Source organism: Oryzias latipes, chromosome 14 (assembly GCF_002234675.1).
Source record: "Oryzias latipes chromosome 14, ASM223467v1".
NCBI lineage: Eukaryota > Metazoa > Chordata > Actinopteri > Beloniformes > Adrianichthyidae > Oryzias > Oryzias latipes.
The window spans coordinates 9,950,136-9,977,912 of record NC_019872.2 but is presented as its reverse complement, the minus strand read 5'-3'; the positions used below and the strand labels follow the sequence as shown (position 1 = coordinate 9,977,912).

The 27,777-nt window shown below is 39.7% G+C and overlaps 2 protein-coding genes across 3 annotated transcripts; one reads left to right on the top strand and one right to left on the bottom strand.

Moving 5' to 3' along the window:
* Positions 1–14,595: 14,595 nt before the first annotated feature.
* rfc3 (replication factor C subunit 3) lies at positions 14,596–17,602 on the top strand. The gene is made up of 9 exons (XM_004076196.4): positions 14,596–14,795; positions 15,321–15,458; positions 15,572–15,639; positions 15,752–15,849; positions 16,326–16,507; positions 16,589–16,725; positions 16,804–16,902; positions 16,982–17,051; positions 17,141–17,602. Exons 1-9 carry the CDS (start codon positions 14,709–14,711, stop codon positions 17,330–17,332), a joined length of 1,071 nt encoding a protein of 356 aa, XP_004076244.1. The 5' UTR covers positions 14,596–14,708; the 3' UTR covers positions 17,333–17,602.
* Positions 17,603–17,883: 281 nt separating this feature from the next.
* kl (klotho) lies at positions 17,884–26,666 on the bottom strand. 2 transcript variants are annotated; one of them, XM_011483291.3, is made up of 13 exons: positions 25,775–26,666; positions 24,686–25,116; positions 24,519–24,598; positions 24,269–24,431; positions 23,964–24,069; positions 23,386–23,535; positions 21,872–22,110; positions 21,485–21,680; positions 21,227–21,405; positions 21,002–21,112; positions 19,535–19,640; positions 19,120–19,246; positions 17,884–19,036 (listed from the first exon to the last, which is right to left on the bottom strand). In XM_011483291.3, the coding sequence occupies exons 1-13, from the start codon at positions 26,480–26,482 to the stop codon at positions 18,702–18,704; spliced, it is 2,931 nt and encodes a 976-aa protein (XP_011481593.1). In that variant the 5' UTR covers positions 26,483–26,666; the 3' UTR covers positions 17,884–18,701. The 2 variants fall into 2 exon arrangements, with proteins under 2 accessions (XP_011481593.1, XP_004076338.1); XM_004076290.3 differs by having other exon boundaries at positions 18,422–19,036; positions 21,002–21,109; positions 25,775–26,653.
* Between the last annotated feature and the right edge of the window lie 1,111 nt (positions 26,667–27,777).

Genomic DNA, 27,777 nt, shown 5'->3' with positions numbered 1-27,777 from the left:
CAGAGATGAATCCACCATTTTGTCAGGCAAAATATGAAGGAAAAGTCAGCTATGTGAGCCGAGATGTAACGCTATCACGTCATTGCCAGTCTGTAGTAAAGACCTGGACCAAAAAAGGCCAGCAAGCACTGACTGATTAGAAAGGGCCTTTTTTTTAAATGTCACAAAATGAAAGTTTTTCCTCAGTCCTGAGGAGAAAAATGAGCACAAAACAAACCTGAAACGTCAAAACCTACAAAGCCAATCCTCCCTCAACACTCCTTTGTCTCTATTTTAACACAAACACCGCCCCACCCAAACCCCGTATGAAACATTTAGTTTCACCTCTGACCTCCCTGAAAACTCCAGAGCCTCATTACCCAGTATGCACCTCACCCCCTTGTGGACTGACACTGGTGTTTCCCCGTCTGGGACACAACAACATGATTTCATACACACACACAAAAAACCCCACAAACCAACCATGCATGTATCGTGACCCTGTCACCAAGATGGTTACACCTAACTACAGTTACCATGGCGCCTGTGCACATCAGTCAAGAGAGATATGCACCAAGGATACGGGATACGGACATGACTACAGTGGAGCTCATTCATCATCAGTGTAGATTATTGTAACTTGGTGTCAGAGCCACAAATGAAAAGTGGAACATTTTAGTGTTATTACAGAAGGTTTACATTTAAAATTCAGGAGAGAAACATGAAGGAGTGGGATGTCGCAATACATAACACTATTGCATACATTTACTAAAACACAATTAATCTCATGGGGATGCTTTTATAAATGGTAACCTTACCTGCAGAGCCACACGTCATCTTTGTTGCAGCCTAACAACAAAAAGAAAAGAAGAAAACAGAAATACATAAGTACTATAACAGACATTTACATCAGTGTGGAAATAAATGTAAACCAAAAGAATATCTCCACTTTATAGCACATTTAAATGCATTAAAACTTTTCGTTTGTAATATAAAGAAATTAAACAAATTTTTTAATAAAAACTCTACAAAAGAATGTACCAAGCCATTGGTGTTTCACGTTATTATTTACCAAAAATTACAAGAAAAAAATATTAAAAGGTCCAGATAAGCCAAATATTCTTAAGCTAATGAATGAAACTGAGCTTTGCAAGGAAAAGACACTTCAATATACGTTGCAATTTTAAAAAATGGCAGAGACTTTACAGGGTATTGCAGATGGGTTTCAAGGTATTTTTCCGTGTCTACGCTCTCTCAAGAAGTCCATAAATTATTAAACCCATACTGTTCCATATTACATGAATAACAGTATAACAACATATAAAAAGATTAAAAAACACACAGTTTCACTGGAATAATTTATCTTTGTATGAACAGGAAATGACCAGTCTCGCAACACTGACGAAGATTAATTTCCTGATCAGTATGAATAATTTTTCCAACAATGCATCACTGTCAGAGAAAATTCCCATTTTTACTCGAACAAACTGCTGTAAATGCCAAATGATGCACCTGCAGCTCTGCAGGAACAAAGGAGTGGACACTTTGCTGGCAATAAAACTCAAAAGAAACAGCTATCAGCACTTCTGACTGTTCAGTCTAGAAAAATTAGAAACAAAATCTGTAGTTTAACAGTCACACATGCTAACCTATGACCACCAGAAGAATTAAAGGATTCAGGGTTTTGCCCAAGGACACTTTGACGCATGGGTGGGCAAGGCGAGAATCAGACCTGCAATCAGTTTGATCGTTTGTTCTTACTGTGGTTGACAATATTAAAATGCATATCAATACCTTTGTGGAAGGACTCCTGTGTAAAAATTGTTTGGTTTAACAGTTCAGGTTGGAATGAACACCTTCTACATAATGTAAAGCACAGTGGTGGTAGGGTGATGATTTGGACTAGTTTGGCAGACGTAGGACCTGTAACACGTATCAGGGCCAAACAGGAAGTTTTCATTTAAAAGCAAAAGAATGGTTGAAGTTGTAGGGAGGGACAAGGACCTGACCCATATTAGTGCATCTTAAAGTGGAAATGAATGAAAATTAAGAAAGACATAAACTGTGACCCCATTGGAATCAAAAGAAAGACTTCAGCCCAAGTCAAATACTGTTATGAGACCATATAGTTAAAAATAATAAAATTGAACCAAATTTACCTTTAACATAATGCTGTAAACTGGCTTCATCAAGGCAGTGTACATTACAATAGTCAATATTTTGGTACCACAAAAAAATCACTTTTTTTTAAAATAAACAATTCTGCTTTTTGCTAAAAAAAAAAACACAATATTCAGAGCAAAATTCAATCTTTGATTGAAATGTTTTCAATCCATTTTTTCTCTTTATTCACTAATAGAGCCTGTTTGAAATGTACTTTCAACAAGTTGAAGACCAGTGTGAAAATTTGGACGATGTTGAGGGCTACAATATTTGGAGAAGTGCGTAACATAAGATTTGAAGACTTTCAAGCGTGTTTGTGTTTGTGTGCATATGTGTGTGTGTAAAAATGGCAGAGAGAATCAGTTTGGACAGCTGTGCCTTATCAGTCACGCTTAGAGGGAAAATAAACCCACTCCTTTGCATCAGTCTGATCCTATGGCCCCTTCTGCTACCTCTACAAACCTGGATGGGCTGGCAGACACAAACACACACAGCTTACAATTATCACACTTGAGGATAAGTCACTACTTAATGTACTTTTAAGTAGTTCCAATCTTTTTTTTTTTTTGCCAGTGTTTAAAGTAAAAAACAAAAAAACTTCAGTCAAATATTGAGAAATATTCTGCAGTTTTACTAAGGAGCTGAATCAAAGTGCTAGAGGTGTATCTCTAAGAACAAGTTTAACATTTATTTCTGAAATCCTACAAGAAATAAAGGTTTTCACTGTATAACTAGGATTAAAGGAGATTTTTGACATATTTTCTAAATTACAGGATTCCTGAAATCTTGTAAATTTCAAAATAAATCTGAATCAGATTTATTAAAAAAAGCATAAAAACATCCGATGAGTACTTTCAACCTTTTTTTTCATTTGAGCAGCTGTTATGCTTTTGGAATACAGCTTTATTATTATGAATTACTTTAATGATCTATTATGCCATATCATCCCCCTTTAGTAGTTTTTACAGTTTTGTTCACCTGCTCCTCTGCAGCAGTGAAGTCTTATCTTTGCTCCTTTCAATGTTTCAGCACTGCTGATGGAGCCAGAGGTGACCTTCATTCTCTGGCTGGAGCAGAGCTGTCTCATCTTTTTACCCTCACCTTATTTACACAACAGCAGAGGAAATGCTGAGCGGACAGAGAGGTCTGAACCAGGGGAGAATGACGCAACAGAAAGGAGGGAGAATCAGGACTGCTACAGAAACATTAAAAAATGACAAGGCGGCAAAAACAACCACTTTTAGAGGAACTACAATAGGCTTTGCTGCAAACCTGTAAATGCATTTGATGAAAGTTTTGACAAAAAATATTTTATCAGATACAATGATCGCAAGTCTAATTTAGAGTAGATCGTTTGCAGATTGGAGCTTTTGTCATGAACCTGCTGCATTTAAAGTTAGACACAAACTTAGCTGATTCTTTCTTCTAAAGGAAAAGCTGACCCACAGCAAGTTGTAACCATAGACTTGGAAGGACTCTGGGTCTCACCCGGGCTCGTCGAGCTTGGAGATGAGGGGAAGACAGAGACGAGCGGGTCAGGGGTCTGCTGCGGGTCAAAGGACGTGAGCGGCGCCTGGACAGAGGCTCGGGTTTGTCCGGAAATCTGGAGGGTCCCTGAATGTGACTTGCTCGGCTCACTATCCTATTTACAGCGGGAACAGCCTGAAAGGATGGAGGGGGGGGTTAATTAATATGTCAAGAGAATGAAGTTTAGAACAACAACCCTTTTTCTGTAGTATTGTTTTCTGTCACAAAGGCACCTGAAAAAGCTTTTCAAGCCCCAACATCCAGCCTTCTTGATAATATGAAATGCTACTAACCCCTTCCTTACCCCGTTTTTGCCTTTGACCTTCATTTAAACTGTAAATTGACTGAACTACATGTACATTCATACAAAATATACACAAACGTCAATATAACACCATGGGTCAAACAGATTTGTGGATTTTTTGCACTTACCCATGTTAGTGCAAAAAAAGTACATGAACTTTTGTCTTCTTGGAAGAAGCTGTAGGTACATAGATATCTTTTGTGTCTCACTTTGGACACTTTTAACCCTTAATTTGGTTTCATACTTAATGATTGTTACCAAATTCAGGAAGAATTTCTGCCTCAAAGCCACAGTTTAAGTTACAGGTCTGTCCTTCTTACCCCGCTCAGTGTCTTCATGTCACCAGCTCTTCTTTTCTCTGCCTTCAGTCCAGTATTTAGTGTTGCTGGTGATGATGGGAGTGATTCATGATATAAGGCACTGTTGATGATGTGTCTGCCCTTCTCATATTCTGAAAAATCCCTGTCTCCCCTCCTTCCCCCTGACGGGCACTGGCTCAATGACAACACTGGAAAGTCCATCGCAGGTCAGTAGCTTTACTCCATGACTCTCCAGTGGGAAGTCCTGCTTTTGTTCTTCCCGCTATCCCCACACAGCTGATAACATGGTGTGCAACTGACTGTGAAGGAAGACTGGAATTTCTTTTTTTTAAGTCTAGTCCATCAATGCATCCATTAAGAGACACATTTACTCCTCAATACAACACAAAGACAGAAAATTCCCTTTGTGACCTCTGAGCTTTTCCATGGATGAGACATGCTGCCAATTTCCTAACTGTGTGGTCACAGTTATATAATATGAAGAACACTCTGTCCCCATAACAAATGACACTGCGGATCAAGTCAGACATTTCTCAAGGAAATCGCTTTGCGAGTATGAAAAAGGAGGTGCAGGTCTTAATATTCGATTTGAATTGATTTGAAATGGTTTATTTCAAACAATCAAATAAGAATAATACACAAAAAACAATCCAATCATTATATATTCTTACAATGACGTATCAAACTTAGGATAATTAGACATATTAATAAATATTGCTTGAAAGAGAGTGGAAGGAAGCAAATTTATATAATCCCACCACTGTTCTACTGTAACCATTTTATCATTTATCATTATCCAGTTCCTAACTTTTATCAGACAGAATTAAGAATCCCTAGGTATCAAAAAAGCACATGAAAAAGATGAATTACTTAATTATTATGTAAAAAATAGACATAAAAAGCATGTATACATTAAAAAGATACTACATCAGTAAAATAGACATAACACTGTTTCAAAAATCCTCATAGCATAAATTGATCAAGTAGCAAAAGTTAGAAATATGTGCAAATTATGTTTCATTAGGAAAAAAATCATGAATAAATTTTTGTAGCAAGTGAAGTAATGTAATTAGAAATCAATCATTTAACCATCTTCAATAATTGATTAAGCTATTTTTTTTATTATTATTATTATAAGGTAGTGCTGTGAAATAAAACAATATGATCTGCAAGTGTACCAATCCCCAGTTAAATGAGTATAAAATGATTGATTGTGGAAGTGAAATGTTTTTCACTGTGCGTTTTCTTTTTAATATTTTATACCTTAAGAAAAAAAGACAAAATCTTATTTAATACATAAACTAACAATTCAGCTTCATTTAATTAAGGTATCTTTTATTGGTTTGTAGATAAATAACAAGGTAATTCCTATTTATTGTCTTTTTCTTTTTTGTTTTTGACTATTATTTATTATTTTCTATAGACGTTATATTGCAATGATAATGCAGGACTGATAAGAACTCAACATTTGGTTTCACTCCTGATCCAACCTGCTGGCTCCCAAAGAGAAGCCCAACATCTTCAATCCCTAATTCAGAATTCTGTTATTTAAACAAATGTTTTCTCCTTTTCTTTATCACAGTGGACGTTTTGAGCAGAAGTCAACCCCAAGTTTTGACTATAGATGGTACCTGGACTCAACAAGCTGGACAGACAGAACTTTGAATTAATGTCACAGGTTTAGATCAATAATAGTGCTTTTACTCAGCTCAAAAATCAAATTAATGTTTAGGATTAAAGGAAGATAAAATAAATGTTTTCCACTGCTGCTCCATTGGCTTTCCAGGCAGTTTAAACAGATTTTCTTTGTTTGAAAGCAGCCATTTTATTAGAATTCCTTTGTTTTTTTGTTTTTTTTAATTAGCAGATTTACATGTGGCAGGCATAATGAGGCGGCTGGATTGCACTACATGCCAGTTAAAAGTAGGAGCTGTGCACATTGTGTGTTCCTCTCATACAAAGAGGAGAATCTGACTGTATGAGCGCCTTTAAAAGAACGTTTACTGCCATCATTACCTGGGGAGTGATGCTTTTTCCAGAAGGATGCCATACGTTAGGCGTGTTCTGGAGTGGAGCATAATGACGGAAAAACAACAGGCTTGGAGAACATCCAAACATCTAAAGGATTGTTCTCCACTTAAATCAGGGGGGACCTGGCGAGCCTAGAAATCCATCACCATTTTTGGAAGAATTAAGGCACACTGCTGTTGAAACTCATTTTTCTTCTGACCACTAATCTGATTTTATCTTTTGTGTTCATTTTTCATTGACCTACTAGAACATAAAAGGAAATTAAAGAAATTACAAGCAAGACAAATGAGTACAACAAGCCATGCAGGATTCTGTTAAGACAGCAAACTGGAAGCTCTTAAAATTCTGTAAGCGAGCTAGAGTTATCTTAATGTTGGTTTTCCTTTAATTAGTTGCATTAAAAATAAACAAAAAGTCTAAAACAATTTTGTCTTTTTTTAATTTAACAATGAGACTAATAACAACTTATAGATATTAGACCAGACTTCTTATTATATTTACTCAACTTCCACTAACCCGAAAACGAGGAACTTTTCAAACTAACACATTTGACTTCTCCACCCTTCATTTCCTTGCAGCTAATTAAAACCTCTACAGATGGACACAGTAGATAGTTTTCTATAATTGCAGAACAATTATGTAAAGAAATAAAACTTTATTTGAAGAAAAAACTGAACAAAAATCAAGGCTTTAAGCTAAATTTTGCCCTTTTAAAATGTGAAGGACCGCCTGTGTGTGTGCTGTAATACACTTCTTCATTCCCTAGCTCGTTCTTAACACCCATTGGTCAAAGCGTGTGACTGAAACACTTGTTCTTTGGCCTTCCAGGAAATGAACAAACTGCTTTGTTTTTGAGTTGTGTTGCCACTCTGAGTCCCTGAGGTTGATAGCAGCACATAAGCCCCCTTTTGAGGAGTCCAAAAACAACCCCCCAACCCCCCAACCCCACTTCCATGCATACAAGCCTCATCAACCCACCTACTCACACAAACACGCCCTTCTATCCCCCAAAACTATCATGTTGAAAAATATCTGCAGCTACGACTGGCAGTAAAGCCATTTCCTGTGTGTCGCAGCCCCCCCACATCCCCAGATTCCAACGCAGAAACACACAGAGAGCTGTCTATGCGCACCAGGGAGCTATTTTTACCCTCACTGTAGGGGACAGAGTCAGGGCCAATGCAGCCAGTGAAGGCTTTTTCAAAGGCATGAGTGACTGCAAACCCGAGCATTGACGCTGGGATGGAAATATGTGCACGCAAAAACAAGAGCACATCTGCACAAACTCAGAGCAGAGTGCCGTCATGAAAAATTCATTTTAACGTGGTCACAAAAGACAAAGCGACTTAAGCCCTTTCAGTTACTATTATGTGTTGTAAAAACAAACAAGCTGATTGTTAAAGATGCCAATCTGTCCTCTTCTAATGTACAGGACTGCACATCTATCAACCTAAATTCTTCCGTATGATCCAATCAGATTTTGGGGAAGACAAAGAAATATAAAAGAGTTTGATGATCAATATGTGTTTTTGGCAATAAAAACACCAAGATGACAACGTGTCATCTGAGACGCATGTTTTTCCTTTAAAACTTCACATTCAACAAGCCTCACCATTAAGAAAGATGGCCTAAAATGACAGGGTTTTATGATTCTGCACATGCAAAATAAAAATCAAGGAAATACTATAGGTTGATTTTTTTCCCCGTCAAATGTAAAAATGTATCAAATTTTGCCACAAATGGTTAAAAAAAATTTTTTTTAAACTAATCCTTGCTTTAAATTCTAGTTGCCGTGCTGTTCCAAAATTGCAAATCATTTAATAATTTGTGAGTACCTTATCTTAAATTTGTCAAATGTATTTGAAATGGTCAGCTAACTGATTGAAGGACCAATTTAGTCACTCAATTTTTACCACGTTTCTATTTAACAATAGTTACAGTCGTGAAATTGTAACTATGTAGCTACAACGGGACCCTTGTTTGGGCGTCTCTGTGCCGGTCCCCAGCCCGGATAAAACACAGGGTTGTGTCAGGAAGGGCATCCCGCAGAAAAATCTCGGCTAAACCAAAATGTGAGAAATTAGTGAAAGTCGAATTTGCTGTGGCAACTCCTGATGGGATATGCTGACAGGTGAACATTCAGTGATTGCACACAGAATTACTCCACAGCAATCAAGAGAATTGATTACTTATGAGAACATGGACATAAAATGTCCTTTTTTTTTTAAAGAAAAATGCAATCCAATATTTTCCCTCAAGCAGATGAAAAATCTGTTCCAACACTTCTGCTTAATAGGTTAAAAGTAGCACCAGTTTTGGACCAAACCTGTACCAAAACATGCTAATATGAGCCAATAATTATTTACTTAAATTTTGAGCCGAGATGGGAAAGCACTTCTGAGTGACGAGTAAGTGTTATTCTAAAAACAGACAGATTTTGTGATAGGTGTGATATCACAGTGAGAGTTCACCTCACATTGAGGGATCCCTGTTGTTCTGGTGCATGCTGGGATATAACAGATGTCAGGTTTATCGGAAAAGGATTCACTAATAACAGTCAGGACATCTGCCAAAACCAAACCAAAGTTTGCTTAAACTGTTCTTATTTTGAATAGAATCAAATTAGTAAATAAAATGACACTTGATCTTAAGACATTGTTAAACATACGTTTTCTCTACCTTTACTCATATTTGCAATAGTCATTACTGATCTAAAGTCAGAAAATAAAAAAATAAAAAGTCAGAAAATTTGTAGTTGTTTCAATCTTTTGAAAAAGGCTTTAACTCAAAACAAAGCAAGCACTGGAAACTGCAAAACCACACAATGCTGCCCTCTAGTGGTATAAACTCAGCATTGACCACAAATATTGACATTTGTTTAGAACCATGCCATAACATAACTGAAAACAGCTAAAACACACTTGTTTTAGTTTCTCAAAAACTGCCACATAAACATAGCTTAATATGACATACAGGAGACTTAAATGGCTAATTATTTGAGAAGATGAAAGCCTTTGTTTTGTTTTGTAAAACTGCCCTTTTCTGCTGTCAAAAATACAGCTCATGCAATAAAAAAGAACCATGTTCTATGGAAAGCCTGTAGTCATTCTTCATACCTGTTTCCCATTGTTCTGTTGCTCATCCCCTTCCTCCAGGTCACCTGTGAACCCAGGTCTGTCCTTGTTGCCGGGCCTCTCAGATGCAGTGCCATGACACAGGAAGTCCTGTCTCCTCCTCAAGCACTTCCTGTTCCTGCTCAAATTCCTGCGATGGCGACTGACCAGGAATTCCTTATATTGTAACGTCTCCGGGAAGTCATCTTCCCCCTCCTCTGCTTTCAAACTGGACGAGGAAGACTCCTCGCCGTCAGAGCTCTCGTTGGCAGCAGTCGCCTGGCTGTCAGAATCGTGGTTGTGATCACAGAAAACGATGGCACTCGGCTTGTGCTTAACTATTCGGAGCAAATCCAATGAGCATCCCTCAGATTCTGTCAGAGACTCTGGTAGATGGTTTTCACTATACATATGGAGGACTGGTGTCACAGAAGAAACCATGTCAGCAGTGCAGGAGCTCTCCTCCTGCAGCTGTGGTTCTACAGCTCCAGAATCTTTTAAAATCTGCCCCCCTGATGGAAAACCACCAGGAACGGCCACTTTGACACTTTCTATCCCCTCCGTGCCTTGACCTGTCCCAACAGACAGGTAGCAACCGCTGCAGCAATCGCAGAGCAAATTTTGCTTGAAGTCTGACACATCACAGCTACAAGCGTTGCCCAATTTGAGGTCCTTCCATGTTTCAACACAGTTGGTTTCATGAGGAGCAGCACCATCGTGGGGACGAGTGGGTCCAGACATGACTCTTTGTTGGTCGTCAGACGTTTGAGTCAGGAAGGAAACTTGTGCCTGTTCTTCAGTCAAAGAGGCAGCCTCAGCTTGGTGGTAAATATAACTGTCGGACCACTCCTGAGGCAACACTTGACTGTCAATCATCACTGTCAAGTCATTCGCTGGACAGTTTTGAGGTGTTGAGATATTTTTAGGTCACCCAAGTCTGAAAATCTATTATTTGTAGGTTTAGGATCTTTTTGAGACCTGAGCTGGAGAAAAGAGGATAAAACGTCAATTTAAAAAAAACTCAGTCATGTTCTCACATGTTCTTAAAGTAATACATGCAGACAGTGACAAGCCTGGATTTGAACAGAATAAAAAAAGTCCTTTTAAAACCATATAAAAATATGTTTCTTTCAAAAGTAAGGGAATGTGCAGCAGACTTCAGCTATAAGAAAATATTTTAAAGAAAAAGACTGACAGTATTGTTTAACTTGTTTCTAGACGTTTTCATTTGATAGAACAAAGTTCATAAAGTCATAAAGCACTTTAGCAGACACACCAAGGCTGTAGTAAATATTTTAATTTAAAATGAAGGCTTAGAAAAATTACTACTAATCATACCATTTTTTTTTTAATATCTAGACTCAGTTTAGTCAGCTGGATTACATTCAGCTGCCAATGTTTTAAAAGGCTATGGGAAAAAAACTAATTTCCTGCTCCTAAATTCAGACACAGCCAACCAAACATTTGGAGAATCAAATTTAAAGGACAGCTCTTTGTTTATCACTAAGGGTCCAAACAAGAGCAATTATTGTTTGTGGGCAACAACGGCAGATATTGAAGAACTTCTGGGAACAGTCTGCTGGTGGAAAGGCAAGTTAAGACCCAACATTTGAAAGTGACTTTAAGCTTTCATGCTGATGACCTGAATGAAAGACGCTAAATGTATCTTGTACCATTCTTAGTTCTTGTAGAAATGCAAGTAGATTTCAAAGCCACCTTCAGTTCCACGTTGAACAGTAACTCAGTTTTATATTTTGAACATTTAGCTTTAGATAAATAATACTGCTTTCTTTGGGAAATGGTAAAAAAAAAGGACTCAGAAGGTTATGTGGTCAGTTCATAGATTCATTTTAAACAAATACCCATCCTCTGCTTAAAAAGAAAATAAATTCTGATTTATTGCATCAAATTCCAAGCAGGAAAATTGTATCAAATGGAAGTTTTCAGTTAAGACATTTCCAGATTTACTACATAGTTAAAGCTTGGTTGCAGTTTTTTCTCCTTTTGTTGTTTTGCTTTTCTGAAACGTTAAATGTCTTGTTTAATAGTTTTGCATATAGAAAAAAAGAAAACACAATTAGATTATTTTTCAAAGGGTTTGGAAAAATTCTACAAACAAACAATGATTTAACCCAAAGAATACATTTTTTTTCAAAGGCATTTTTCTAATCCCATCTATAAAAGATCATTTGCAGACAGAAAAAACCTTAGAGCTTTGGTAAGCTTAAAAAAAACATTTAGTTGTGAACTTACCATTCATTGGTATGGAAACAGTCAAATCCAGGAGTTTTTCAAACCCAGCAGAAAGAGGAACCAGGAGGTAATGGATGTCTGCAGCTGGTTCAGCTCTGTGCTGTCATACTTCAAAGCAGAATTATCCAGGTAAAGATGTGAAATGCTGCGAGGGAAGGGGAGGTAAAGGGGCTGAGGAATGTTTTTCCCTCCCGTTTTATCTCCTAAATGAGAAGGGAGGAAGTTCCACAGGCAGGTGTTTGAGCTGCTACAGGTGGTGTGTCTGTGGATTATGATAGTTTTTGGTTGCAGTCATTAGATAACTAAGTGTTGTATACAAATGTATTAAACTTAGAGTGGAAAAAGGTGATTAAATAGCCGATTAAAGAAGAGGAAAAATTGTCTGAGATCTTAAAAAAATAAAAAATCAAATCCTTGTCACCCCCTGCCTTCTTTTTCACTCCCTGCTGGGTGATGTAGCTCGGGGCGACAGATATTTCACCTTACATGCACATTCCTCGAGAATGCATGAGGTAATGCTTTAAACTGCTCTAACTTCTGTCAGTCATTCCAGAAAAGAAAAGAAAAACTTCCTGTGAGTTTTGACAAAGAAATGTACAGATTGAGCCTTCTGCAAAGTTGATATGCTGTGGAAATTGCTCAACATTGAAAGAATTATACCAAATTGTATTTAGGAAGGAAGGCATGTGGTCAGAGACAAAAACCAGCAATTTGTACCTTCATCTCAAAGATGATTCTACCTGTTGAGGCGTGTTTTGAGAAAGATCTGGTCACACAGAAAATGTGGGAGCGTTTGCGTCTCTTCTCCTCTAAAAGCACAGGTCCTTCAATGGCTCAGAAGGCTCTACAGGGTCTCCTGGGGTTTAAAACTGGCATTCGTCAAAACAAACATAGTATTACAGCAGAGAGAGGCTGTGTCTTTTGCACCCTCAGCTTGAGTTGGTTTAGAAGTATTCAAGTCAATTCTGCATCTTAAAATATGCTGGGGGGGAAATTCTATATAAGGAATTATACAAGGTTTCATTTTCTAGTTTCTCACAGCCGTCTTTAAATAAGTAATTACCCTCATTGTCTTTAAGTGTTTGAAATTTTGTCAGGTCATCTGTTTTGTCATCCTTTCATTGTTCACTTAAAAATATGGGTCTGTCATGTTCAGATTTAATTAATGAGTTTCCACCACAGATATGATCTCCTATATTTTGGGTCCTTCATCCCCCAGTTTCAGACAAAATGACCTAACTGGCATGCATTTTCAAAAAATAAAAGCATTCAGAACATTAGAAACTTGATCCTAATGTGACTTACAAGGAGACACGGAACATTACAAGAAACAAGAAAACATCACTGAAAATAAGCCAAACTAGAGGCTTGAATCCTCACTTTCCATGAATTACTGGAGTTGGAGTTTGTTGTGAATGGGCCACACACATAATATAGATTTGAATGATTAGAAAGTTAAACAATTAAAGAAAAAATTGGAATCAAGCCTTACATTGATTATGGAAATGTAATGTTCAAAAACCTCATTGGATGTTTTGAGGCTCATTCTACAGTTCTTCGACCTGAATTTATCATTATAATGATTGATCTTTGTTAATAAAACTCAAACATGTAATTTAATGCAAGCTACGCTAACACGTTAAGGCATGCATTGCAAAGTACATTCCTGTTGCTTGGAGCCCTATTTACCTCTATTTTGTTGAAGAAGACCTATATTTTCAAACGTCCAAGCAGAAAGGAGAAAAAAAATACGGATTTATGACCGTATATTCTCCAAGCAATTGCTTGCAGTAAGGACATTATGTAAAAAATATTATGAAGACTCTTAGCAAAAGGAATTTCATACCAAAACATGTGAGCCGAGTTATCTTAAACGTGTTTATGGTAGAAACTGAGAAAATCTCAATTTTCTCAACAAACCTTCATGTGTAGTAAATCCAATAAGCCACAAAGTATGTCCTTTTTGCGTTTTTCCTGCAGGACAAAAACATGGAATTAACATTCTGCAACTCTCTGCAAATTGTGGGAAGAAAAAATAAAAATGCCTTCTTAATTACACAATTTACTTTTTCTAATCTGTGTTTCTTTTATGAATTAATGAGACACAGACAGTAGCGGGGAAATGCTGGTTTACTTGGGTCAATATGACCTGCAACCAGCTCCTACCTTCTAAAACTGAGGGTGCTCAGTAACAAGGTGACATTTTATTTCCTATGGATTAACTGAAACAGAACATCAATGGGGGACCTTTCTGTGTGGAGTTTGCATGTTCTCCCCGTGCATGCGTGGGTTTTCTCCGGGGACTCCGGCTTCCTCCCACTGTCCAAAACATGCTTCATAGGTCAATTGGCAACTCTAAATTGTCCCTAGGTGTGAGTGTGAGAGTGAATGGGTGTGTGATTGTGGCAACCCCGTGACCCCAAAAGGGATAAAACAGTAGAAAATGGATTAACTGCTTCACATTCCTCGTTGGGTTTCATTGAATTGTTGTCATAGACATACTTGATTGTCATTTCAAAACAAGAAGTCTCATCCTTCTGAGGTTGTTGTATGCACACACAACGTGTTTGTGTGGGCATTACAGAGGTCAGGCAAAAGAAATGCATGTCCCAGTCAGCTTTCTGGATGCCATAGAACAAAGTTGAATGAAGACTAATAACACGATTTTGTCGGTCTTTAAACTCCATTCTTTTATTTTTTTACCTTAAATATTATTTCTAATTTAAAAATGAATTGGCACATAGATAAATTAGAGTATTTTGTCCTTGTGTTATTGTTTTGTAGCCTAATTATGAGTTGTCTTGGTGAGTTTTGACATAAGATTTAAATAAAATCATTTTTGGACAGTACTGTAGTTTTCCGAGCTGACTCTATTTAGACCCTCATGGTTTGCCGTATCTCGCGAGAAAACAAAACCTCGCGGTTGGTAACTTCCGAGTGGGAAATAATTCGCGGGAGATTGACCTGCTGACGCCTTATTCGTTGTCAAAGCAACATTTACTAGACTTTATTTACAAAATGAGTTTGTGGGTGGACAAATATCGACCGACCTCTCTGGGGAAGCTCGATTATCATAAAGAACAAGCTACTCAGCTGAAAAACCTGGTAGGAAACTTCAAGAAATCTGTTGTTGATTGATGGTTTGGTTAGCTGCTATTTTCCCTCCTCTCCTCGTTTTGTTTATATCACCGTTTTTTTAAAATATTAATTTAATTCCTTATTTCCGCGTTACTTTGTAAATGCATGTTTGGAAAAGTTACTATTCTTGACAATAACCTTTCAGTTACGTTGCAAAGGGTAAACGCATGAATTAAGTCATTGACTTGAATTGTAATTGAGATCAGAGTAACGACGACTGACACGTTATCAGTTACATTTACCCCATCTTTATCTATGCTTTAAATACAACCGCCTTTTAACATACACTGTACAGTAAAATAAAAAAATATATATATAGGGAAAAAAATTAACCAAATCTTTAACCAGAAAACAAAATGAAACAAATCAAAGAAAAAAGCCCAACAAATGCTGGACATTATATGTCCCAAGGGATCATAACCCAGTGTTGTCTAAGAAAAACTGGTACTAAAAAAACACAATCTCAAACTATTTGGTGTAATTTGGCTGCAGGTTCAATGTGGAGACTTTCCCCACTTGTTGGTGTACGGCCCCTCAGGAGCTGGAAAGAAAACCCGCATCATGTGTCTGCTGAGGGAGCTGTACGGAGCCGGGGTGGAGAAGCTCCGCATAGAGCACCACACCATAGTGGTGAGAGGAGGAACCAAGGAGAACAAAAACCTCCAATTACCAGCAATATAGACATTTATATTTGGATGTATTGACTATTAAATATAGTTGCATCTCCTGATTTTTGACTACAGGCCCCATCAAAGAAGAAAATTGAGATCAACACCATTGCCAGCAACTATCACTTGGAGGTCAACCCAAGGTAACTGTTTTTGACCAAAAAATTTCAAAAGTATCTTGTTTGGATTTTTTAACACTTTTTATTCCAGCCTTGTCTTTGAGTTTCTGCTACTAATCTGTTCTGTGTGGTACAGTGATGCAGGAAATCAGGACCGTGTGGTGATCCAGGAGCTAATTAAAACTGTGGCTCAGTCCCAGCAAATCCAGTCAAGCACGCAGCGAGAGTTCAAAGGTGAATCAGACTAACGTAGCCTTGTCTCAGTGGAACCTGGAGATGGAAGCAGGGGTTTGGACTTGTACACAAACTACAATATTTTGCTGCAAAAAGAATATTATTCCTGATGTTTCTTTCTGTTCTAAACATTGTTTGGGGGTTTACTGGATCCACTTATTTAATTCCTAATTTAGCCAAAGATTTAATTCATATATGTAAATATAGCCCTGCTCAACCTTTTTTTTAACTTGTTTTTATTTTTGTGATTTATCAAAATATGTTCTGTTATCTTGTTTTTCAACTGTTGTTTCTTCTTTTTGCCCCTCTGGTCAACTTTTTCTGTGTTTTGATGCTATATATCAATGCTGAGTTTTGTTAATAAAGTTTTGGGTTAAAAATGGGTTAAAAACTAATGCAATGTCCCAAAATATAGTTTTTGTTGTCTTTTGTAACCTAATTTCTTGTTTTAACTAAAAAAAAATCTTTCTCCTTAGTTGTGATACTAACAGAGGTGGACAGACTCACAAAAGATGCCCAGCATGCTTTGCGTCGAACCATGGAGAAGTACATGTCCACCTGTCGTCTCATCCTCTGCTCCACATCCACCTCCAAAGTCATCGGGCCAATCAGAAGTCGCTGTCTGGCTGTGAGAGTTCCTCTGCCGAGCACAGAGGAGGTGAGGAGGAAGTGGTTCAGATAAAAATAAAAAGTTGCCCCCTGTTTTGTCTGCATCTGCAATATGTCCTCCTTTTTCCAGGTTTGCAGTGTTTTAACTTCAGTTTGTAAAAAAGAGGGTCTGAATTTGCCACCTGAGCTGGCCAAACAAATCAGTGAAAAATCCGGCCGCAACCTGCGCAAAGCGCTTTTGATGTGTGAGGCCTGCAGGGTGCAGCAGTAAGTTGTCACCCCATCTGTCTATATTTGAAACAAAAACTAAACATGTTCGCTAAATGGGACTCTTTTAATCTTCAGGTATCCGTTCTCCGCTGATCAGGAAGTCCCAGAGACAGACTGGGAGGTCTACCTGAGGGAGACGGCGAACGCCATCGTCAGCCAGCAGAATCCTCAGAGGTTTGACGTTTTGTTTTTTTAAGGAGATAATCAGACTGTGAGGTTTCAAGTTCTCAATCACCACCTGTTCCTCTTCTAGGCTGTTGGAAGTCCGCGCCCGGCTGTACGAGCTGCTGACTCACTGCATCCCTCCTGAAATCATCATGAAGGTGAGCGCTCCCTGCGTTTCTGCCATCACAAGTGTTAAAATGACCAAAGGTCTGTTCTTATATCAAGCGTTCCTTTAATAATCTAACAGGGCCTGGTGAAGGAGTTGTTGAGTAACTGTGACGGTCAGCTGAAGGCGGAGGTGGCCCACATGGCAGCTTATTATGAACACAGACTCCAGCTGGGCAGCAAAGCTATCTACCACCTGGAGGCTTTTACCGCCAAGTTCATGGCCATCTACAAGAAGTTTATGGAGGACGGTCTGGATGCTATGATGTTTTAGCTTTAAGTCCACTTAAATCTGTCTGAGTTCAGAAGCCATAGCTGCGAAGCTCAGATGAGACAAGACACGCGTTTCCCTGCAGGATTTACAGACAAACGATCCCAGAGGCGGAAACTTGAGCTTCATGCCACAGATTGTTGACAGCATCAGCAGCAGTTGGCAAACGTTTCATTGTTGCTCTTATTCTGGGAAATGAAAGTTTTGTTGTAAAGTTTGGGAAAATGTAACTTGTACTGTCGAAGGTTGACAATAAATGTATTTTTAAAGGGAGGTTAAAGGGTTTGTGATTAAAAAAAAATGAGCACAAAGAACTGTTTAGGTTTTCAAACCATTCATTTATCCGTCTTCTAAACCTGTTTAATCCCTTTTGTGGTCACAATGTTGCTGGAGCCTATCCCAGATGGACAAAAACGGGTTACACCCATCAACTACATAAGAGAATGGAACTAACCCCCCCACCCCCAACCACCTGATGCTTCAAATGGGCAGTACCCAATGGCCCCAAGAAGCCAAAATCCCATAGACTTCCTTAGAAAAACAAACAGTCATTCTATTTGTTAGGATAATTTTACTTGATGATCCCATTTTCTTTTTATGGTGTATTTTCTGTAGTGCGAGTTATTGAAGTCATGAGCCGACCAATCAGATGCCTCGATAAAAGTAGTTTGAACGTTCAAAATGTTTGACAGATCCTACCGAGCCCGCTTTCAAGTGGAAAAGGTGTGGATTTCTAACAAGCGCACTCACGATTGGCGAGAGTGGTCAGCACATAAATGTAAAGTCATACGGCCCCGGACCAATCATGTAGCGGCATCCGTATCGTTTAAAAATGGCAACTGAAACGACTTAATTTGGTCAGATTCATTTTCTGTGGGGGACGTCACTCATTCACTCCAGTTCTCATTTCCAGTCAGTGGGTAGTCCCTGGACAGCTCACCGCTCCATTGCAGCCACACTCACACCTAGGAACTAGTTCAAATCATCAATCAACCCTTGAAGCATGTTTTCAGACGGTGGGAGGAAGCTAATACATCCCCATTTCCAAACCAAACAGAAAATATTTCATTCATATATTTAACTTCATTGGTCCATTTTTTTTTTACCGGTACGTTTCCTGGAGATGATCATGGAAAAGCTGGCAGAGTCCTTCTGTTCATTTAAAAGACCAACACCGGATGATAGAAATGCTAATGTAGCTATGATCTTACAGTGTGTGTGTGTGTGTGTGTGTGTGCGTGCGTGCGTGCGTGCGTGTAGGGATGAGTGCTGTGGACACAATAAAGGCTTGTGTTTACTGCTATGTTTGTCCTGATTCCTCATAATTATAAATTAGGATGCCATCTGCACCGCTCAGTCATTTTTGAGTCGGTCAGTATAACTCCTTGTGTCTTTTGGATGTGTAGTAAATAATGAGGCCCAGAGTGATCAGCACTCCTGAGCCCACCAGAGTCAGGAAGCCCACCATGGGCCCCTTGACCAGAACGTGGCAGCCCCAGCAGGCCTGAGGTGCAGCGGGACACTGCTGAGGGGCAGCTCCCTGGACGGGGAAGCCGTTGTGCCGGATCAGGTTGCGGTAGTTGGGGAGGGAGGCTTTGACGATGACTTCCTCGTGAACTTGGCCGTACAAGCCGAACTTTGGGTCTCGTTGGTCGTTTAGGGCGTAGACAAAGTAACCCTTCAGGTTGACGCCATCCAGGATGTATGCTGAGGATGGAGGTGAGAAAACCTTCATAGAGCGTGGATTCTGGAATCTTGAGTTTTCTGTAAGACTATTCAAACGGTTTTACCTTTAAGTGCCTCATTGATATAATTGTACAGGTAATAAACTCTGAGACTGTCCTTGAAGCGAGATGGGTCCTCCTGGACCCCGTTTGCCATCACGTAAACGGGCACATCTCCATAGTGCTCCTTCACCTGCAAAAGGACGGGTAACGCCTTCTTAAGCACAGCTCAGCTTCATTGATGAAACCATTCCTTCTCTGAAAGACCCGTCCTGCTCACAATTCAGAGGTGAATTTCTAATAAACTCCTGTTGCTCTGCAGAAACTATGGCCTAGAAAACAACACAGATTTTTTTTTTATTTTGGCTAAAAACGGCGTAATCAAAATAAAAAAAAACACTGGGAACGCTTTAAAAAAATAGATCAACAGATGATCGTAGTGGGACTTAAACAGAGTCTGAACTTAAAATGTCACACTTACCCAGTTCAGGGCTTTCCTCAGGCCCCAAGGCACAACAGGCCTTGGCGACATGATCCAAGTAGTGTCTACCATGTACTGGACCTCAAGCCTTGCCGTGTAAGTGTAGCTGCAGACATGAGATGGTCATAAAGTGTGTTAATGTGGGCTTAAAAAAAAAAAAAAACAGATCAAAAATCGACTGGTAGCTGCATCAACTAAACGTTTAGTTTTTCTAACGATGTTGAAAGACTAGAGACACCTGCAGAGAAATCAGCTTTGTACAATAGCCTACGAGCAAGACGAAGCTTGCAGACACACTGCGCGGTGTGAAGATATCTGTGGAAACGAAGTTACTTTTGCCCAAAAATCAAGTTCAGATTACAGTCTTATGCTACACAATCCTCTGCAATGCGCGTTCAAGCGACCACTTTCAATGAAAAGTCTACTTAAACACACATAAGTGCACATTTCTGACTTCCCCGTTTAAAACTCTGCCATTCAAGCAACACTATGCAAGTTTCTTTTATCTGTTTTTAGGGTCTAAGTACAAAATACATGGCTACTGAACAGGCGTTAAAGCAGTTGAACTTTGACCAATCAGAGACTGGGATTTGGTAGTATGGTCAGCATCTTTCTTAATTCACAAAAGTACCAAATGTTTTTAAATTGATTATGAAGGAGAAATTAATAATTTTGGTTTGTGGTCTGGAATTATCCATTGTGCTATCCTAGGCACTTTAACATTGGGAGTTGGGTCATCTAGACCCACTAGACAGTGTGCTGAAGCTTTTTTCTTGAATGATTTGTGATCTTCACTGGTGTCCATGGATTACATTTCTTCACCTTTATCCACCTTTGTCATGGTAGGGAGAACATGTCAATGTAAGGGTGGGGTCATCTGGACTCCATAGGATAGCACAAGGGTTAAACAACACCAAGTCTTTCATATATTGGAATAGAGCTGTATGAGAAAAAAAACCCGGAGCAAGATTCATGAGATTTGAACCACTTCAACATTTCACACAAAACCTTTTCCAAAACTGTAAGTAGGCACTAGTGGTATCAGGTAGCGACAGTCCACTGTAAACACCATATGCTAAAAAAAAAATCAAGAACCTGCATTCAGCGCGTTCTTGAACATGCAACACATGCCTTGTGTAAATGTAGTGCCCCCCCCCCCAAAAAAAAGGCGTAGATCCAAAAACTTGGTTCCTGAAACCAGGGATTTAAACCCACTTTGTTGTCTGTAGATTACCATTTCTGGTTACCAAAGAAATCAATTTAATGTGCATCAAAGTAACCAGGTGTCCATGAGTTCGCTAACGCTGAAAGAATATCAATGCTCCTTTCATGCAAGATTTCTGGATAATGGGACATTTAAGAAATCTGGCTATTTGTTGAAGCTGGTTGTATTCTGGTTAATTGAAGCAAAAGTAGCTGCATCCTGTGCACGATCTAACAGAATCACAAGGAAAAAGTTTATCGTACGAGTCTTCTTTGGCATGCGTCACAAGATCTGTGCTGAAGTGGCTGATGGCAAAGAAGTCATAAGTTCCTTTCACCAGCTTTTTGTCCTTCTCATTGAAAACTGGCAATCTGCTGAGACAGAGAAGATGCAAAGAGCAGGTTATTCCCCCTGTGGTACTCTGCATTTGGGAAAGAACCTCCAAGTCGATGCGATCTGTTCCCTAAAAGTGAATAAAGCATTCATACTCGAGAGAATTCAGCTGACGCAGCCAGCTCCTCATTTCCAAAGGGTAGTCTCCGCTGCCAAAAATAGGCTCTGCAAACCAGCTGATGGTGAAGTGCAGAACCCTTTTGGCTGGCTCCACGTCCTCTCGGCTGAAGGAAAAGGCCGGCTCGACCCAGTTCATGTGCAGAACCAGAGACACCTGAGTGATGCAGAAGATCATCAGACCTCTGATCCTTCTCATTAAACTCAGTTTATCCTCCCATCACAAAAAAACGGACCTGCCCTCCCTGTGAGTGTCTGAATTCAAGGTCATAAACGTGCCAGGCCCGAGCGTGTGCCAGCAGCATCTGATGCCCCTCCTGGTACGACACCTCCTTGTCGTTGGGCTCATTCAGGGTGATCCACATCTTCACATAATCTCCCAGTTCTCTGTAGCAGAGCCTGGCATAGTTTGCAAAGGCTTCTGGGATCTCACTGGAAAGCAAATCAATTCATTATTGCAGGAAAGAAAGTTAGTATTTGACATCCACCAGCAAAGCTGAGGATCTGAGTGGTTAAGTCACAAACCCTTAACCTCCTAACTCAAAATCTGAACAAACTTACAGTATTGTGTCTTTCTACATTTAAAAACAGTAAAACTGTTCATGTGGATTAAATGGAGGAACCTGCTGAGCCACTTGTTGGTGGTGTTGGCCAGCGGGGCGGGCAGGCTGCTGTGTTTGGGCGTGTAGTGCAGCAGGGTGACCACAGGGGTGACGTTAGCCTGCAGCAGCTGGCGGGTGAAGCAGCGATAGTACCCCAGCAGGGTGGTGTTGGGATTTGCCACATCACCCGTGGGCACCACAGCAGACCAGTTGAGGGAGAAGTGGAAGTGGCTGACCCCCACCTGCTTGATTTCATCCACCTAAAATAACAGAACAAAAAGCAAACGATATAAATAGTATGTGTTCAATATTACGTAAGGTTTGAAATCCTATAATCCATATATTTAATGTTTTTTTTATTATAAAAGGATATTTGAGGCCATAAAACTCACTATTTAAAGTAAAAATGATTTATTTGAAAAGAAAAAAATGCAGAATTCTTAAAAGCGAATAAATGTTTCATGAACTTTACTTTCAGTTATGAAAACTAATTGAATGCCATTTTTTCTAAAGTGTTTTCAAGCTTTTAACTAGGTTTAAATAGAATAAGGATGTGACTAAGTATCTGCATATTTTAATGACAATTGCTTCGGTTTCATTTTGAGCAGGTATTTTCTGTAAATATATATTTTCTGCAACTATTTTTAAAAAAAGTTGTTTTTTTTATTGTGCACTAAAATGTCTTTATTTCAGAAACACTGGATTGGTGATTTTATTATACAAAGAGCTTCTCTACACTGTTGAATATCAAAAAAGATCCACAAAATCTGTAATTGCATTAGGCAAGCAAAATAAAACAATAGATAAATAAATAAATTACTTAGACCCGTCCAGGGTCTAAATAATCTGCATTGTGATTTTTTGGCTGTTTTTTTTCTTCTTTTTTTTGGAGCAGATTTAGAGAAAGTAAGCTGACATAATATAAACTTACTATAAAGTTGGTTGAGAGTAAAAAGCCATTTCTTTAGACCTGCCACTTTTCGTGAAATGAAATAAAAAATAATTATAATAAAATTATGTTTTATGCCTTTTAAATTTTAGCTAATTGTCTCCGCTTGAAAAGCGATTTGAGCTAATTCTAGTGTTCTGTATATTTTTCTCCTCTTTTTTACTGCATTGTTTGATTTATTTTTGAGATGATTTATTATTTTTTGCTGTCAAATCTTTTATCATTAGTCACTTCACTCTATATTTTGAGGTTAATTGTTGGAGAAAATTATTATATGCAAATCTTTTAATAGCTGCATAAAAAAGTGCTTAATTTTCTGCTACTGAAGTGCATTGTTTGTGCATCATTGATTCTATTACATAAAGGGGCTTTTGAGCTTCAGAAAGTATTTAAAAAAAACGTTAATATTAATATGTAAGCATTATAAAAATAAAAAAATCTAAAAGTATGTATGAAAATTGAAATTCTCAAATTCAGCCCTAAGAATTCCATTTCATATTTGGTTCTCCCCTCCCAAAAAAATGAATCTAACTTAAACTTTTTCTGAGGTTGGAAGTGAGCGGACAGTGAGCAGTGAAGCACGGACCTGCTGTCTGATGGAGGCGTAGTCGGCGCAGTGTGTGGCTCGGTTCAAAGGCGGCGCGATTAGGCCGTCCAGCTTAATCAGCTCTCCGTTGTTGGAGACGTTCCAGAGGTAAACATGGGGGTCTGCAAACTGGGTGGGAGTGGTCTCTACCTGTGACATGAGGAGAGGAAAAAAAATACAGAGCAGAGTACACATGCTGTTGCTCCACATCTGCAACACACACATCTATAAGCAGAAGGCAAATTGGAGCAAAACAATGACAACAGCAAAACCTGCGGTGTGAAGCTGAGCAGACAGATGGAGAAAGTTTATGCAGTTTATGATTAAAAGAGGGTCCGTCACTGTCCTCGTTTGTCAGCTGGACTTTCAACATGCTGGATGCACCTTCAAACAGCGCATTAAACACCACGGCATAACATGTAACATGGCTTTGGCATGATGCAGTGCTGCGATGTGTAATGTGATGAACCCCTGAGCAAAAGGAATGTCTGAACTGAAGTTCATATTTTCTTTCTGCGAGAAGTTCTTGCCATTTCCCCTGATTTCCCGACATCTCAACTTCCAATGCGTCCTCATACCTGAACAGAGTTGGCAGAAACCCCCCACGCAAAATCACACGGGAACACTCCCTGCACTGGTCTGTTTTCTGGAAGCTCTGGAAAACCATTTTTTTGGATGACATTCCTGTAAGATGTGACAAGTTAGGGAAAACAAACAGGAGATTTAGGATAACAAAACCAAACATACCATAATTGAATACATTGCACTACGAGCAAATTTAGAAGCACTGTTACTGTTTTTTCAGTATGAAACTCTATTCTTAATATACTTTCAAGGCTTTTCAATTCAAATATTGTTGTAAAATCCCTGCCAGTCCATGTACTTGTAAAATATTGCAGATGTCTTTGGCTCCCTCTTCATATCAGGAGTGTTGAAGCTAACATAGTACAGTCCACGCCGGATCCCATATTCCCTGTACCACTCGTAGCCATCAATGAGGGACCAGGCAGTGTAACCAATCACGTTCACTCTATCTATGATGATTGCTGCATTGGGGAAAAAAAGAAAAGCAAATCACATTTTAGCAGTTGGTTTGTGTTTATTTCAACAATATAGATGTTAAAAACACTCACATTTGAGGGTTTCTGCGATGAAACTCTTGAGGTAAAACATTTGTTTGGGGTCTTTTGTCTTGGTGTTGCCCAGAACGTACCTGTGTCAACCAGAGAGGGGGAAAAACATCAGAAGGAAAGCAGAAAATACATAAATCTGAAAAAGTAAGAAAAAAAAATCAACCTACCAACCACTTTGGACGACAAAGATGGGGGGTTTGTCATATTCTGCGTAGATCCAGTAAAGCAGCATCCTTAGGTCCAAGTCTTCATGCTGGTCAAACTTCACGCTGTCGTTGATGAGCTGGAAGCTCAGTGTGGCTCCGTGGGACAGAGCAAAGAAGTCAGCCGTGCCTTTCACCCACTCCTTCTCCTCCTGGGTGAAGGAGGGCAGTCGTGAGCCCAAGCGGGCCTTCATGCAGGTGGGGTAGTCTCCATCCGTGAAGAGCGGCCGGGCGAACCACCCCAGGACGTGGTCTAAAGAACACTGGCACTCTTGCAGACTTTCCAAACGCGTCCGGCTGGGTTTGATCCAGTGGGAGGCAAGAGCCATGGAGACCTTCCCCTGTTGCCGGGGGCGATAGTGGCGGTCGTAGATATGCCATGCAGCCGCATGAGCCTGAAAAATAAAGGAGATGGAACTAAAAGATAAAAAAGAAGTTTAAACGAAAAGCTGAATCTTCTTTCAAATGTAGGAATTTCCACCACATTTCCATTGATTTCATTACCTTGATCATTTTCACCTCTCATAGGGAGAAAAAGTCAGAATTTGGACAAACAAAACAATAAAAGATTTTTTTTTTAAAAAGATGCAAATTGAAACTTTATCTTAACAATTCTGACATTTATATTTAAGAACCAAATCAGATTTCCCAGGATCATATCAGAATAATTAGATAACAGTTGAAAAATCTAAAGGCTTGGAATATGACCAAAGTTGGAAAATTTTGAAATTAAAAGTTTCATATTAATTTCTAAGCCAATCTGAGAACAATGTCATACATGTGTAACGTCAAAACAAATTCTTAATTTTTCCTTTCAATTCAAAGATATACTGATAATCCTTAAAAATGAGAGTTTTAATCTGAAAGTCTACTTCCTTTTTTTCTAATTCTGATCTTTTGTTTTCTAACTGAGCACATTCCTGGTTGTTATAACTTTGATTTTTCACCAAATAAAACATATCTAAACTAATCATTTCGACTGTAATTTTACATTGAGTATTCTGAGGTGGGATTGGCGGAAACTTTTTGTTCTGGTTCGGCTTTACCACAAACCTTCAGCAGGTTGTGTCCGACCCGAAAGCGGAGGTCAGGGTCGTTTTTGATCCCGGGAGCGACCACCCCGGTGCCGTACCCGTGCTGCGCCACAACAAACGGGTTATCGATGGTGACCCAGAACTTCACGTCGTCCCCAAACGTCTGGAAGCAAAAATCTGCGTAATCCTTAAAAATGTCCACCAGCTGCGGATTGGCCCAGCCGCCCAGCGTCTGCTGGAGGTGCTCGGGCAAGTCCCAGTGGTAGAGCGTGACCACCGGCTGCACGTTGATCTTCTTCAGCCTCTTGATGAGCGTCCGGTAGTAGTTGGTTCCGAGTTCGTTGTAGCTCCCGCGCGTCCCGTTTGGGAACATCCTGGGCCAGGACAGGGAGAACCGGTAGTGGCTGACCCCCAGCTGCTGGATGGCTCGGATGTCGGCGTCGACGTTGTGATAGCTGTCGCTGCCCACGTCCCCGCACGTTTTGCGGGTTCCTCCGCGCGTAAAAGTGTCCCAGATGGAGAGCCCCTTGCCGTCCTTGGCAAACGCGCCCTCCACCGGGTACGCCGCCGTGCCCACCGCCCAAATGAAGCCTTTGGGGAAGGTGTCGTAGAGGAAAGCCTTGTCACCTGGATAAGGGAGTCTGTTGAATCGCCCCCACGTTCTCAGACCATCTCCGGGCTTGCCGGTTGCGGGAGTGACGGCGAGGAATATAAAAAATGCGAGCATGATTCCTGTCACAGCTGGCCTCGGGTGGTCACCTTCTGGACCTGATCTTCACTTAACCATGACTGGGGACTTTCAGTGACCGAACAGTCGACTGTGAAGCTCAGCCAGCCAGCTGTGAACCCACCACAAACTCACAATCCATCAATTATTAGCCAAGGCACCTGACGCACGAGGCTCCGTCCTAACACAGAGGGATCTCCGCTCCCCCAAATGATCAGTCTTCTGCATGACATCATAATTGTCAATCCTAATTTATGGGATTAACGTTAAACTCGTCTAATCACGTCCAGATTAGCATTTTAACTCGATTTGGCCGTGCGCTCGCGCGTCAGCGCCACGGTGGCACAGGTGTGAACCGCGCAACACGAGCCCACTAACAGCATCACCAGCTGACATCCTCTTGCTGCTGGATCACCAGAGATCCCAATCTAGGCAACAACAAAAAAAAAAGTCACCCAAGATGCATCGGTGTCCGGATCAGAGGGGTGAAAAGGGGTGAGGAGACAGAATGCATACAGAGTCTGAGCCCGCAGACCATCGCAGTCTTATCTGCCTGCTGCTCTCACCTGGCTGCTGGGAAACCGTGGCCTCCCGGCGCACACACCAACATCTGGACACATTTCTGTGGAGCTGAGTGCGTCTGCTGCAACAGAAGGCCGGAAGTTGTTAGGCAGGTCACTGTTGAGGCAAAAATCTTCACCAATAAGACCCACTGTGTGTTGCATTAGCTGGATCCAAATGAAATATTCAAGATTTAAATTTTTAGAATCCAGAAAAACACATTTTGACAAGCAAATCTTACATTTTAAGCACCAAAATGAAAAAAATAACTTTTTGTTAGTCAAGTGCTGACTTTAAGGCAACCTGTGCATTATAAGCATTGATGATTGAGGATGTGCAGCTTGAAGCATCAACATAAAGACAGAGCTCCTCACTCCCTAATCTAATGTGTTCTTCCAGCAGTAGCAAATCTAATAGACCAGAGGGCCTCATGGAGCTAAACCTGGCCCTCAAAGTGAGGAGGATCGTGAGCTCAGATGTCAGATCACCGTCATATTTGCAGCACGAGTTTTATTTCAAATAAATGCTGTAAATGATGCTCTGAGGCAATGTTACTGAATTATCACCACCACAAACTACTTTAATACCAGTAATTAACTATATTTAGGCTTTTTAAAGCCTTAAAAGGAAAGATAAAATAAAAGTTGCTACTCTTTTTTTTTTTTTTGGTTTTAGAGCTCAAAACCAAAGGAGAGCTGTTGCTGGAACAGAAAAAAACAAAACAAAAACAAAGA

Excerpts from the sequence above, each read along its gene's own strand:
- rfc3 (XM_004076196.4), top strand. The coding sequence starts at position 14,709 with ATGAGTTTGTGGGTGGACAAATATCGACCGACCTCTCTGGGGAAGCTC. Across the intron at positions 14,796-15,320 it reads CTACTCAGCTGAAAAACCTG|GTTCAATGTGGAGACTTTCC; the intron begins GTAGGAAACTTC and ends ATTTGGCTGCAG. Across the intron at positions 16,726-16,803 it reads GAGGCCTGCAGGGTGCAGCA|GTATCCGTTCTCCGCTGATC; the intron begins GTAAGTTGTCAC and ends TTTAATCTTCAG.
- kl (XM_011483291.3), bottom strand. The coding sequence starts at position 26,482 with ATGCTCGCATTTTTTATATTCCTCGCCGTCACTCCCGCAACCGGCAAG. Across the intron at positions 21,681-21,871 it reads ACCAACAAGTGGCTCAGCAG|TGAGATCCCAGAAGCCTTTG; the intron begins GTTCCTCCATTT and ends TTTGCTTTCCAG. Across the intron at positions 19,247-19,534 it reads TGAGGAAAGCCCTGAACTGG|GTGAAGGAGCACTATGGAGA; the intron begins GTAAGTGTGACA and ends GTCCTTTTGCAG.